The sequence below is a fragment of the Elephantulus edwardii genome, unplaced genomic scaffold (genome assembly GCF_000299155.1).
Source record: "Elephantulus edwardii isolate Elephantulus edwardi_28Jun2011 unplaced genomic scaffold, EleEdw1.0 scaffold00020, whole genome shotgun sequence".
Taxonomy (NCBI): domain Eukaryota; kingdom Metazoa; phylum Chordata; class Mammalia; order Macroscelidea; family Macroscelididae; genus Elephantulus; species Elephantulus edwardii.
The window spans coordinates 9,068,189-9,083,531 of NW_006399770.1; the positions used below are offsets into that span (position 1 = coordinate 9,068,189).

Genomic DNA, 15,343 nt, shown 5'->3' on the forward strand with positions numbered 1-15,343 from the left:
TCTGTTAGATGAAATACATCATCAATTTCTGGGGCCTTGGTGTTAGCCAATTCCTTAAGAGCAGCTTGAACTTCTTCCTTCATCATCACAGGCTCTTGCTCATACGTCATTTCATGAAAGTCTTCTGTATCTGCCAATTCCTTTTCACACAATAACTCTGTATACTCTTTCTGTCTTCTTTTAATACTTCCTGGATCATTTAATATTTTGCCCAAAGCATCCTTAAGTATTGCAACTCAAGGCTTGAATTTGTTCTTCAGTTCCTTGAGCTTAAGAAGTGCTGAGCAAGGTCAGCCCCTTTGATTTTTCTGACTCCAGCTCTTTGTACATTTAATTATTTTACTTGTCTTCCTGCGCTGCCCTTTGAAGCTTTCTGCTCAGCTCTTTAATATTGTGATTTCTTCCTTTTGCTTTGGCTTTTTGACACTCTAGTGCAATATTCAGAGTCTCTTCTGACATTCATCTTAGTCTTTTCTTCCTCCTCTGTTTTTGTAATGACCCCATGCATTCTTCCTGGATGATATTCTTGCTATCCTTCCACAGCTCCTCTGGTCTTCGCTTATTGGTATTGAAGACCTCAAACCTGTTCCTGAGATGCTTTTCAAATTAAGGTGGGATAGACTCAAGGTCATGTTTTGGTTCCTGTGGATTTTATTTAATTTTCCTTAGCTTCAGTTTGAACTTACAAACGAGTAGTCATAATCAGCACCTGGCTTAATTTTTCACAGCTGATAATTGAGCTTCTCCAGTGGTTCTTTCCACAGATGTAACAATCTGATTCCTATATGCATACCAAAAGGTGAAATTCATTTATATAGACTGCATTTATGTTTGTTATAAAACATATTTGCAATGAATTAATCCTTGACTGTGCAAAATTCTATCTTCAGCTTCATTTCTGTCACCAAGTCCATGTTTTCCAATGAGGGATATTGTAACTAATGTTAGATGGATTTGGGGTGAAAGCAGGGAGTAACAGAGGAATGTCTAAGGCACTTGACTCTGTGGACCACATCAAACAGTGGCTAACTCTGAGAAGAATGGGAATCCCAGAACACTTGGACCAGGAGGCAGTCATCAGAACATAGCATGATAACACTGCATGGTTTGAAATTGGATAAGGTGTAGGCCAGGGATTTATTATGCAGAATAGATTATCTGGGGTTCTGAGCTCTATGAGGAGAAATATAGCAATGGGATTGGAGGAAGACTCATCAATAACCTTTTTTATACAGATGATACAACCCTGCTTGTTGAAACTGAGGAGGACCTGAAGTGCTAGCTGCAGAAGGTCAAGGACTGCAGTCTTCAATGTGGATTGAAGCTCAATGTCAATAAAACAAAGATTCTCACCACTGGGCCAATTGGTAACATCATGATTGATAGTGAAGAGAATGAGTTGTTAAAAGCTTTAGTTTGCTTGGTTCCACAATCAACAGTCTTGGCACCAGCAGCCAGGAAATTAAAAGGTGAATTGCATTTGGAAAGTCTGCTCTCAGAGACCTTTCCAAAATACTGAAGAGCAACGATGTGAGTTTGGAGACTAAGATGCACCTGATACAGGGCATGGTAATAACTTTGTAATAACTTGCTATGCAGCAGAAAGCTGGACAATTACTAGGGATGATAGGTGAAGAATTGATGCCTTTGAGCTGTAGTATTGGAGAAGAGTATTGAATATACCAAGGACTGCTAAGAGAACAAACAAGTTTATCCCGGAGAGGGTGAAACCAGGCTTCTTTCTTGGAGGCCAGGACTCTAAAGCTTCATCTGACATATTTTGGTCATGTTGTAAAGAGGGACCAGTCGTTGGAGAGGGATGTCAAGCTTGGGAGGGTGGAGGGACAGTGCAGAAGAGGAATTCCCTTAATGAGATGGATTGATTCAGTGACTGGGGTAATGAGGACAGGCGTGACAGAGACAAGGAGATTGGCATAGACCAGAACATCACTTAGGGCTGTTGTACCTAGGGTCACTATGAATCGCAGATGACTCAATGGCACATAACAACAACAGCAACAACAACATTCATCATACCAAAACCATTTGCTGTTGAATTTGCTCTGGCTTATTGTGACCCTCCTCTGTCTGCTCTTCACGTTTATAAACCTTAATGAGATAAGAATGCACATATTTCTCCCGTGAAGCAGCTGGTAGATTTGAACTGGGAATCTCTAGATTACTAGCACAACAAACTAACCACTCTGCCAACAGAACACCTTATATTTATCACAGTCAGCTTGAAACTGGCAAAACTCATGCCAAGCATGGGCTCTGTGGCAGACTTCACGCTCAATTAGGTAAATACAAGCATAAAATGGACCCAGCACAGGAGATCACAGAGCCAATTACTGATCATGTTTAATTTCACCCCCTAAGCTCAGAAGTAATTTTCCCCTCATAGTTATAAGATAACTGAATAAAATGCATAACAAACATTTTTAAACATCATGGAAAGCTTTAAACATTTTATAATGTAATGTCAATTAACTTATAAGTGTTGCTTGATTTAGCCTTCAACATTTCTGATACATTTTCAAGAAAACCCAGGTAATATTGTCTAGAGCATTTGCCATGACAACATGATGGACGTAAATGTGCAATTTTAAGTATGTATTTTTCTATTTGAAATACAAATTTGAGACACATGGTTAGTTGTTTGCATTTGTGCAAGATTCAATTTATATTATAGAAAACCTGCTGACTACTGTTCCATTCAGGAACGTTCTGTCCTAACATTTTATGCATGTCTGTATTCAAACTAGAATAGTATTAAATGAACCTTTTATATTTTAAATATTCAAGAGTTTTATATTCAAAATTTCTTCTCTCACTGTCAAACTAGTTTGCCTAAAGGCAGGGTAAGATCAAGTTAGATTCTCAAAGGTAGAATTAAATTTTATCATGGCATCCATCATAATATACAGTTTGCTTAATATGCAAATAAAGGATATATGGATTCAGAGAATAAAAGACTTTTAGGTTGTGTGTGAAATCCAAGGGACTACTTTTATAGAATAGATTCCTTTTAAATGCACATTTCCATCATTTTAATGAAAATACCGGGTAAACAAATTATAATAGAAATGTTTTAAGTTACCATTTTTCAATTCAATTTTACTACCAGTGTATTATTTTTCATGGCAGCTCTTTATTTAAAACTAATAAAGATAGGACAGAAGAAATAAAATAAATGTGTAGTAAAGAAAGCATTACCTCAGCCATTTTGGAGAGCTCCATCCAGTCTTTTTTGCTGTAACTGCACATGATGCTGGCAATCACAATCTTTAAAAAGGGAAACATAAAAGAAAATATAGAGAATAAAGTCCAAACAATAGGCAGCTGTGCAAAGATATATTAATATTGACACATATAAATACATATAACATAGTTAAATTCATTATAAAATCAATGTTCTATGTACTGAAAGATAAGTCAGAAAATTCAAAATAATAAAGTTTATCAGAAAAGGCAATTTCAGACTTCAGACTCAGGGTGGAGAGTTTCTCACAGCCAGGAGAAACAGATCCTTGGAGAAGAACATCATGCTCGGAAGAGGGTAGAGGGACAAACAAGAGAGGAAGACCCTGCATGAAATGGATTGATACAAAAGCTGGGGCAACGGGGGTGGTGTGCCAGAATTAGTGAGACTGGCTCAGGACAGGGCAGGCTTCAGAGCTGCTGTACGAGCATTGCTATAAGTTGCAGGTGACTCGATGGCACATAACAATAATAATAACCTGTGAAGATTTGAGCACATAACTGTTGATTCTCTGTTGTTTTCCTTTTAATAATGGAGATAGTATGTGTGTGTGGGAACTCAAAATCTTAAACAAAGTGAGGTACCCTGGTCAGAAGGAAATTTCTTGGACACCTAAGACAATGACCCTTGGATCTCCTTCAAGTATGGACCTAAACACATCCCAGTGGCACATTTTTTAGCAAAATAACAGGGACATCCAGTGAATAGTAACAAAAGAGAGATACAACCTTTTTAGAATAACCAACAATTTGAGATGAAAAGGTCATCTTTTCCCCAAAGATAAAGTTCAGAAGGTGGTAAAGGACAGTAAAGAAGGAGGAATGGAAATGAGGAAATGCAGGAAGGATATGGAATGGGGGCTGTCACACTGTAGGGCCTTAAATCAATGGTATGGAACAAAATGTGCGTGAGCTCTTGAATAGAGAACAGATTTGCTCTGTAAACTTTCACCCAAATCACAGCATAAAGTTAAAATAAGTAAATAAAATGGCAATAATAACATTAACTTTGTCATTCTCAGTGGGAATCACAATGATTTCTGTACATGCAAAGGGTTATATAAAAGAAACATGTATTAATACAATTATTTGTATAGACAAAAAGTTTCGAACTATAGAAGATAAATAGTGAAATTTAGTAATAACTTATGTTGTTGTTTTTGCAACTTATGCATGTATAAGAGAGGAAGACCCTTGATGAGATGGATTGATTCAGTGACTAGGGGAATGAGGGGTAGATGTGTCAGAGACAATAAGGTTGGCTCAGGATAGAATAGGGTTGAGAGCTGTTGTACATAGGATCACAATGAGTTGTAAGCGACTCAACAGCACATAACAACAACAACAAGATCAATGGTTACATAATAATTTAAAGTTTATTCTGTATTATTTAACCTGGATCTTACAGTAACCCTATAATGGCAACTCTATGAACTAATTCATAGCTGATCTTCTATTTGGTTTCAGATATTGGTAGTTTAGGGGTAAGGAATTGTGCTACCAATCCAAAGGCATGTGGTTCAAAGCCTCCAACTTCTCTGAGGGAGAAAGATGGACAATCTCCTCCATTACAATTTAAATCCTCTGAAAACCCATGTTAGGGTCAACTCTGAGTCGGTCTTGACTTGACAGCATATTATAACTAATTGAATGGGAGGAGATTGTTAGTGTTTCTTCCTTGGTCCCACTAACAATTAGAACCACCAGAGAACAGCTGTCTTTGGGCTAGCAGAACAACTCTGTAGACTATTCCACCAGCACTCCCTCCTTAGAGAGTACTGGTAACCTGGAACTCCCAGAGTGCTCAGGTTATAACCTTGATTTTACCACTTATTGTGCAGTCCTGGACCACATACTGAGTTTCTTCATTGATAAAATCTAGATACTTCTATTATCTACTCTGGTAGATTAATGGACAATGAGTTATCAACTCAAAGACAAGAAGTTAGAATACTAGCTGCTCCTGGGGCTGGGGTGGGGGGAGTGAGGGGGTGGAAATGGGCAAACTTCTCTTGTATGATTAATTTCCTGCCTCTGAAAACTTGTTGGAAGGTCAGGTACAAGTCCATTCTGACTTGATGATCCATAACAACAACAATACTTAGAGAAGGAATACATGGTAGTTAAGATTTGTAAGAAGTCCCTGGGTAGCACTAATGGTTAAGCCGTCATCTACATAAAGGTAGAAGATTATGACCCCCCCCCCCCAGAGGGACTCAGTGGACTGGTCTGGTGATCTGCTTCCAAAAGGCCTGAAAAGTCCTAGAGAGCAGTTCTACTGCACAGATGGAATTGCAAATCCAAGCTCAACATGAACAAAGGCAGATAAAAGGACACAGCTCTCACCATGCCTTAGGTGCTGTTTTAGTTTATTTATTTAACCAACTCAATAACATTATTTTAACCTTTTCACAAATGAGGACTCTGAAGCACTGAGATGCTAATTTCATATACCTAATAGAGGAGAACTAGGTCCCAGACCAAGGTAGTTCAGATATGGAAAGCTCATGTTCTAACCTCTATGCTGAAAGAATAAAATCCATATGTAGGACCCCCCCAAAATAAAAGGAAAATAATTTTTTGGCTTAAATTCAAAATTTATTGAATCTGTAATTTGCAAATTAGATTAACATGTCAACTAACCCACTAAGCCAAATCCGTTGCCAGAAAGTTCAAGTCACAGAGATCCTAAAGGACAGAAAGGCACTAGTCCTTAAGGTATGCAAGGGTACTATCATCGTGGAAGGAGATTGCTGCATCTTCCTCCCTCTCCTGAAGTGGCTAGAAGGTTTGAGGGCCAACATTCTTCCTATTTAGCAGTTGTAAAAAGAGCAGGGGCAGCATGAGGACAGCTGCCTGACCTTTACCATCTTCACAAAGGGAAACTGTCCCCATTAATAACATCAAAAACAATTCCCATGAGGACAGACATGTCCCTCACCTCTTTCTACTTGTCACAACACAAATCTTCCTCATTTATTGGGTCCAAAATCCAATGTGATGATAGCTTATAGACCATATTGGAGAAATAGAACCATATTAGAGAAATAAAAAGACATTGGAAAAGTCTGTTGTCAGGAAACCCCTCAAAGCCCTGAAGAGAAATGATGTCAATTTAAAGACCAAGGTGCACCTGATTCAAGCCATCATCTTTCTAATCTACTATGTATATGAGGACAGGACAATGAATAATGTTAACAGAGTAAGAAATAATGGCTTTTGAGTTGTGGAGTTGGAGACGACTGAATATCTCCATGGACTTCCAAAAGAACAAACATATGTCTTAGAAAAAGTGCAAACAGAATGCTCCTTAGAGGAAAGGATGGTGAATATTCATTACATATACCTTGGGTGTGTTAGGAGAGACTATTTCTTGGGTAGAGACAATCTTCTTAAAAATGTGGAGGGTCAGCACAAGAGAGGAAGGCCTTCCACAAGACAGACTGATAGACTGCATTTGGACAGAATATGAAATGATCCAGGGCACATTAAAAGAAGATGGAAAGAGTACACAGAGTAATCGTACTAAAAGGAATTGGCAGACATAGAAGAATTTCATAAAACAACATACGAGCAAGAGCCTGTGGGGATGAAGGAAGAAGTTCAAGCTGTTCTGAAAGAATTGGCATAAAACAAGGCCCCAGGAATTGATGGTATACCAATTGCTATATTTCAACTAACAGATGCTGTCCTAGATGTGCTCACCAAGTTGTGCCAAGAAACCTGGAAAACAACCACCTTGCTAACTGACTGCAAGAGATCTGTATTTGTTCCCATTCTAAAGAAAAGTGATCCAACAGAGTGCAGAAATTATCAAACAATATCATTAATATCATATGCATGCATAATTCTGCTGAAAATTTTCCAAAAATGACTGGAACAGCACAATAGAGAACTGTCAGAAGTGCAGGTTAGGTTTAGAAGATACCGTGGTACTAGGAATAGTACAACTAATGTTAGATAAAACTTGTCTGAAAACAAAGAGTACCAGAAGAATGTCAACCTGTGTTTCATTGACTACGCAAAGATATTTGACTATGTGGATCACAATAAACTGTGGTTAACTCTGAGATAATGGGAATCCCAGAACTTTATTGTGCTTCTGTGAAATCTACACTTGGACCAGGAGGCAGTCATCAGAACAGAGCAAGGCAACACTGCATGGTTTAAAATTGGGAAGGGTGTAATCCAGTGATGTGTTCTATCTCCATACCTTTTTAATCTATATTAGAACAGATTATCTGAGAGGTTGGGCTCAATGAGGAGAAATGTGGCATCAGGATTGGAGGAAGACTCATCAACAATTTGCCTTATTAAGATGACACAACTCTACTTGCTGAAACTGAGGAGGACCTGAAGTGCTAGCTGCAGAAGGTACTGTAGCCTTAAATATGGATTGAAGCTCAATTTCAAGAAAACAAAGATTCTCACCATTGGGCTGATTGGCAGCATCATGATGGATGGTGACGAGATTGAGATTGTAAAAAGCTTTAGTTTGCTTGACTCCACAATCAACAGTCTTGGCACCAGCAGTCAGGAAATTAAGACAAATTACATTGGGAAAGTCTGCTATCAGAGACCTCTCCAAAGTACTGAAGAGCAACGATGTCAGTCTGTATACTAAGGTGAGCCTGATCCAGGCTATGGTCTTCGCAATTACTTGCTATGCATCAGAAAGCTGGACAATGACTAGTTATGATAGAAGGAGAATTGATGTCTTGGACTTCTAGGAGAACAAAGAGGTTCGTCTTCAATAGAGTGAGACCAGGCTTCTCCTTGGAGGCAAGATTTTGAAGCTTCATCTGACATAGTTCGGACATGTTACAAGGAGGGACTAGTTCTTGGAGACGGACATCATGCTTGGGAGGGTGGAGGGGCAGTGAAAGGGAGGAAGACCCTCGATAAGATGGATTAACTCAGTTAAGCATTTAAGCATTTAACTCAGACTGGCATAATGGGAGTAGGTGTGTCAAAGACAGTAAGATTGGCACAGGATAGTGCAGGGTTTATGACTCTTGTACATAGAGTTGCTATGAGTCCAATAGCACATAACAGCAACATGTTGAGTATATTAAGGAGAGAACAGGATGGGACAGGGTTCAGAGCTGTACTCTACCTAAAAATACTGTAATAGAAACAAATGGGGCAAGAGCAGTGTTTATATAATAACAAACACAACTTCTACTCTGACATTGGAGTTTCTGTTTCTTCAAATTGATTATCCATAGATAATTCTTCAGAAAGAGTCAATGCCAAGGAAAAATGGTTTTAATCAACTGCTTACTAGGCTTCTGTTTGATTGATTTACAATTGACTTTAGGAAACCTGTTTCTTTAATACTTAAGGGTCAAGAGGAAATATCAGAGGAATTGGTCTACTGTATTACCTCAACTCTATGAATTCCAGAAAATTTAAATGGTTTCTCAGTGTTTTCTGGTCCCATAGAATGTGCTCTACTGATTCATGTCAGTAATTAGGGTTTGTTTGTTTTTGTAACATGCTATTGAATCAGTTTTGACCCACTGTCACCTCATGAACAATAAAATGAAACAGTCACCTCATGAACAATAAAATGAAATGGGACTTGATCCTACGTCATCCTCACAAACAGGACAGTTGCAACAATTGAGCAAAGGACAAGGTTACTGCTATTGTCTCAGTCCATCTCACTGAGGCTCTTCCTTTTTTTTATCTACCTAACCAAAAATGATGTCAATACCCAGAGACGGTTCCTACTGATAACATTTTCAAAGTATGTGGGATTGAGGCATAAAGGATTTGTGCTATGCCTAAAATCAGAGTCAAGTGATAAATTCCATTATGAGTCACCATGTTCTCACCAGACTAAAAAAAAACTCCATAGATAAATTTATCCATAGATATATCTTGTAAATCAAAGCAGTCATGGTCAATAATTCCAATTATGTTTCTAGTATAAAATAAGCTATTGTGTTAGGTGATGCAGTATTTTAAGGCTTACCACCAAACAAACAGAGTTATAATTGCAAGCTCAGGTGTTTAACTATTAATTATCACTTCTGTATTTGAGAACAGTAAATTTGGCTAAACATATCATCTTTAAGACAAGATTTGGTTTTAAAATTTTAAGTTTTACATCAGAGTAAATAATATAGATTCACAAGTTTGTTCTTTATGCTTGGAGATATGCTTTTGTGAGTTGACCTTGCTTTAAGTAGCTTCTAGTTCAAAAAAATTTTGAGTGAAAGCCCTTAAGAGTATAAACAATGGGTATAGTACATGGTGACCTTGAGGGTTTGAAGAAAATAGAGAGCATAGGAAGTTTTTTTTCTCTGATTTTACGTCAACTTCTTTGCTCTGAATCTAAGCCCACTTTCCAACCTTTTCATTGCTGTTGCTAGGTGTCTGCAGTTAGCTTTGACTCACAGCATCCCTGTGTGAAACATAAAGACTCTGCTAATCTTGCATCATCCTCACAATTTCTACTGTGCTGGAGTTGTTCTTCAGTGCTGTCAAGTTGGAATTGACTCTCAGTTAACCGTTCAGTGGGTTTTCAGAGCCTATAAATTGCCTGTAAGATTTTTCTCTTTTTCCCATGGAAGAGGTAATGGATTTGAACTGCTTGCCTTCAAGTAGGCAGTGAAACTCTTTATCCACTAGAATACCCATCAGATTTAAAAATACAGACTGAAAAATTGTTAGCCAGTTGCATAACCAAAGTTACTGTCATTCAGTGTTACTCATGTCACTCACGACATCAGTCCTTCCTGTGGTAGAGCCAACATTTCAAAGTCCTGATCATTGTGTCCCTGCCCCAGCCCTCTAGCTCCTGCCCCCTTTATTTCTAAGGGTAGGCACCACATTCCATCTGCCTAAACCCTGGATGGGAGAGAGAAGGTAGGGAATAATGATCACCAACTCTAATAAAACTAGTGTCTTGGTATCTACTAAGGGAGCTCCCTTCTTTACCTTTCTTTCTTTTTCTTTTTTTTACTTCCACCTTTCTCAGCATGATGTCCTTCTCCAAGGAATGGCCCCTCCTGGCAACATGCACAAGATATATGAGGCAAAGTTTCACCATCCTTGCATTTAAACATCATCATGATTGTACTTCCTCTATGACAGACATGTTTGTTCTTTGGCAATCCATGGGATATTCAGCGCTCTTCTCCAATATCATAATTAAAAGGCACCAATTCTTCTTCAGTCTTCCTTATTCATTTACCAACTTTCGGAGGCAGAGGAAATAGTTGAAAAGAACACAGCTAGGATTAGGCACACCTTAGTCTTCAAACTGACATCTTGGAGAAGTCCTGGAAAACACATTTTCCTTGATGCACATTTTTTTATTTCTTGACTGCTGTTACCATGGGTGTTGATTGTGGATCCAAGTTAAATGAAATAGCTGACAACTTCATCTTTTCTTTATCTATTAGAGTGCTGTCACTGGGGATGCCATGAGCACGAAGGAGATTTCCCAGGGCAAGGCTTTTCCATTGCACTCCGGATGTGCTCACCCCTGTGATTTCCCCAAAAGAGCCAGACTTAACTGCAAAATTTGTGGTAATGGGGGACTGAGTTTGTACTTTGCTCTAAATAGAGAAAGAGAAGGTAAAAAAAGTGCTGCTACTGGTACAGATGATTTTTGTTTTCTTGATATTGAAATATAATTCATATTGAGGAGGAGAAGGCTTGAGCTGGAAGACAGCTTGTTGTTCAAAAAAGCCTGATGTCTGGGTTTCATCTTGTTTAATAGAAGGCTTGAGTCAGACAATGAATTGTTGCTAAGAAACTGTACAAAAAAAAAAAAAAAAGAAAAGAAAAATAACTGCCATTGACAAATTTCAGAGGATTAAACCAAGCTGCTCCTTGGAGGCAAGGATTCTGGGGCTTCGTCTGACATACTTTGGACATGTTGCCAGGAGGGACGGGTCCTTGGAGAGGGACAGCATGCTTGGTAGGGTGGAGGGACAGCGCAGGAGGGGAAGACCCTCTATGAGATGGATTGATTCGGTGACTGGGGTAATCGGGATGGGTGTGTCAGAGGCGGTGCGGTTGGCGCAGGATAGAGCAGGGTTTAGAGCTGTTGTGCATAGGGTCGCTATGAGTCGGAAACGACTCGATGGCACATAACAACAACAACCACCACCATATGAACAAGAGGCAATGGTGAAGAAAGAAGAAACTGAAGCTGCACTGAAAGCATTGTCAGAAAATAAGGTCTTATGAATTGATGGGATACTGACTGACATGTTTCAACCAACAGATGCAGCCCTGGATATGCCTACCAGTTTATGGCAGGAAATTTGGAGGACAGTTGCTGCCAATGACTGGAAGAGAGCCCTATCTATTCCCATTCCCAAGAAAGTTGGCCAAATGGAAAGTGGAAATAATTGAACAATATAATTAATATCACAAACAAGTAAAACACGGAAGATCATTAAAAAACAGCTAGAACAGTACATAGATAGGAAATTGCCAGAAGTTTATGGAGGATTCAGAAGAGGTCATGGTACCAGGGATATAATCGCTGATGTCAGATGAATCTTGGCTGAAAGTAAAGAATATCATAAGAATGTCCACTTATGCTTTATTATTATACAAAAGTATTTGACTGTGTGAGTGAGTAATAACAAATTATGGCTAACATTGAGAAGAAAGATAATCTTAGATAACTTAATTATGCTCATGTGAAACCTATATCTAGACGTAAGGCTGTTGTGCAAACAGAGCAAGGGGATATTACGTGGTTTAAAATAAAGAAAGGAGTTTGTCAGGGTTGTATCCTCTTTCCAGACTTATTTAACATGTATGCTAAGCAAATTATTCGAGAAGTTGGACTCTATGAAGAGGAATGTGGCATCAGGATTGGAGGAACACTCATTAACTTTCATTATGAAGATGACACAAACTTGCTTACTCAAAGGGAGGCTGCCTGGAGATATCTGCTGCAGATGATCAAGGAATATTGCCGTTAGTATGGATTGCACCTCAATGTCAAGAAAACAAAGATTCTTAGCACTGAACCAAGAGGGAACATCATGTCAGATGGAGAAAAGACTGAAGTTGTCAATGATTTAATCTTACTTGGATACACAATCAGCACCTTTATTCCAGCAGTCAGGAGATCAGGAAACATATTGGACTGGGAAGGTCTGCACTAGGGGACTTCTCCAAATTATTGAGGAGCAATAATGTCTAATTGAGGACCATGGTGTTCCTGATTTGGTCCAGATTCTTTTCAATCACTTGCTACGTATGTGAAAGCAGGACAATAAATAAAGACGACAGAAGAATTGATGCTTTAAACTGTGCTATTGGAGAAGAGTGCTAAATATCTTATGGTCTGTCAACAGAACAAATAAAAGACTTGCATAAAGTGTGGCCAGAGTGATTTTTGGAGGCAAAAATGATAACGCTTCAACCTTACATACTTCAGACATGTTGTTATGAGTGGCTATTCCTTGGAGAGGTTCATCATGCTACAGAAAGTGGAGGGTTGGGAAAAGAGAGGACGATCTTTAAGCAGAAAACTGACACGGTGAACTCTGTAATGGGTTTGGGTATGTCAGAAATTGTGAGGATGGCACAGGATATGAGACAGTTCAGATCTGTTGTTCATGGGGTCTCTGAGTAACACTTGACTCAATGGCACATAACAAAAACAAATCCAAATTGATAGATAGATAAAAGATTGGGGTTGTTAACAATTACAGTGTGCTCAGCTCCACAGTCCACAGTCTTGGCCCCAGGAGTCAGGAAATCAAAAGACAAATTGCACTGGGAAAATCTCCTGTCAGGGATCTCTCCAAAATACTGAAAAGCAACAATGTCAATCTAGAAACTCAAGTGTGCCTAATCCAGGTCATGATCTTTGCCATTACTTGCTATGCATCAGAAAGCTGGACAATGACTTAGGATGACAGAAGAAGTATTGGTGCCTTTGAGTTGTGGTGCTGGAGAAGAGTATGGAACATAAAATCGACCACCAAGAAAACAATTAAGTCTGTCCTGGAGAAGGTGAAACTAAACTGCTCTTTGGAGGCAAGGATTTTGATGCTCTGTCTCACATACTTTGGGCACATGACCAGGAGGGACTGGTCCTTGGAGAAGGACATCATGCTTGGAAGGGTGGAGGGACAGCTCAGGAGAGGAAGATTCCTGGATTGATAGAGTAACTAGGGCAATGGGGATAAATGTGTCGGAGTCAGTGAGACTGGTTTGGGACAGGGCAGAATTCAGAGCTGCTCTGCATAGGGTTTCTATGGTTCACAGGCAATTTGGCAGCACATAACAAGTAAAACCTCAAATCTCAAAAACTCAAACTCATTTCTGTTGAGTCCAAACCAACTTATAGCTGGAATCCACTGTGTTCTTGAGACTGTAAGACACACAGAAAGGGCTTTACTTATCTTCTGAGGGGAAAGTGATAGATTCTGGCTGGCAGAGAGATGCTGCCTTTAGGATAACAGGGCAGACTACAACACGACTGGTCCCTTACAAATATTAAGAGGCTACTAAATTAGTACTGTGATAACAGGCATGTCCTCCACTCAGGGGGGCACTGGACAATAAAGAACAATAGAGAAGACAATAGGGACAGGAGGGAGGATGTGTTTAGTAGGCAGACTCCAGCTCTGCAGCAGCAGATCTAAGACGTGCTGCTGGGAAGTGATTCTCACCAGTGCTGACAGGAGGACGTGATATATGCTTGTCACTAGTGACTAGCATGGTTCCTCCTCTCTAAATGGCACTTTTGATTTTGATAAAGCTGTTTTGTTTCAAATATATATTGATTGTGCCAGGGCTGATTAAAATCATCATTTGGCCTATAGGTTGCTACGGATCATGAGGAGATACAGTTGAGCTTGATGAAGAGAAATGAATATCACCAAGAGAATTGTCCTGGACACAGAACTTATCAGTGTCAAATGCTTGTGAATGCTGCGAGTGAATAGAATTTTAGGAGTCTCTCAATGGCTTTAAATGCTTGGCTGCTAAATGGAAGGCTGATGGTTTGAATCCACCAGCTGCTCTGAGGAAGAGAAGACCTGGTGATCTGTTCCCATGAAGATCATAAGCTTGAAAACTCTGTGGCATGGTTTTAGTCTGTCCTGTGGGGTTGGCAGAGTCGGAATCCATTCCATGAAAACACCAATTTAGTAAAGTGGGGTAACTATCGATGAGAGAGAGATATTACCCTAAGCAGTGGCAATATTTCACTGTGTACTTGGAGCAATTAAATAATATACTGTTTTCCTTTCACTGTCTTCTAAAATAAGAGCTCTGGTTGCCTAGTGGTAAGGAGTTGTGCTGCAAAACCAAAAACATTCAGTTCAAAGCCATCAGCTGCTCTAAGGGAGAAAGATGATCACCTTGCTCCTGTGTAGCCTCTGAAAACCTATTGAAGGATCAACAATGAGTTAGTTCCAACTCATTGGCACATAATAACAACAACCTTAACCAAAGAAGAATTGTCAGAAGTGGAGAGCATAACCCAGGCCCTGTATGAGGAAGCTTCTTGCCATCAGAAAAGGCCAGGGCATGTAGGTATATAATGAACACCTAGAGGAAAGAAGGCCTTTCCTCCACGATGGACTGGGAGAAAACTGGCTTTCTCCTAGCGTCAACAGCCTGCATCTGGCCTTCTAGCTTCCTAAACTGTAGGAGAATAAATTTTTGTTTGTTAAAGTCACTTTCTGGTTCCTTATTTAGAACAACACTAGATAACACAGACATTAAGGGTTTCCAAGTAGGATAGCACTGGTCTGTGCATTGCTGTACAGAAGTAACTCATGGTTGATGTGATGAGAAACACTGTGACACTGATGTGCCAAATATGATAACGGTTACCCATGGTGGACAGAGTTGGGTGGAGCTTCCCAATGAAAAGAAGCTTGGAAGCAGGAGTGGCATCCAGAAACTCTATGAACAGTGCTCAGGTCTTTCGTTCATAGGGTTGTTATGAGTCGTCTATGACTCGATGACACTTAATAACAACAACAATCATTCTACCTTGGTACAAATACAATTATAATTAAATTGATGCAACTTTCCTGCAATGTAACATTGAGAGAATGACAATAAAAATAAAATTGATAAA

The 15,343-nt window shown here is 39.3% G+C and overlaps 1 protein-coding gene across 1 annotated transcript in view; it reads right to left on the bottom strand.

Moving 5' to 3' along the window:
* Window positions 1-15,343, bottom strand: part of DPYD (dihydropyrimidine dehydrogenase) — a 1,462,963-nt gene that overhangs the window by 568,036 nt on the left and 879,584 nt on the right. The window contains exon 15 of the mRNA XM_006882430.1: window positions 3,217-3,285. Within this exon, the coding sequence (XP_006882492.1) occupies window positions 3,217-3,285 (69 nt within the window). The remainder of the gene's footprint in view (window positions 1-3,216; window positions 3,286-15,343) is intronic.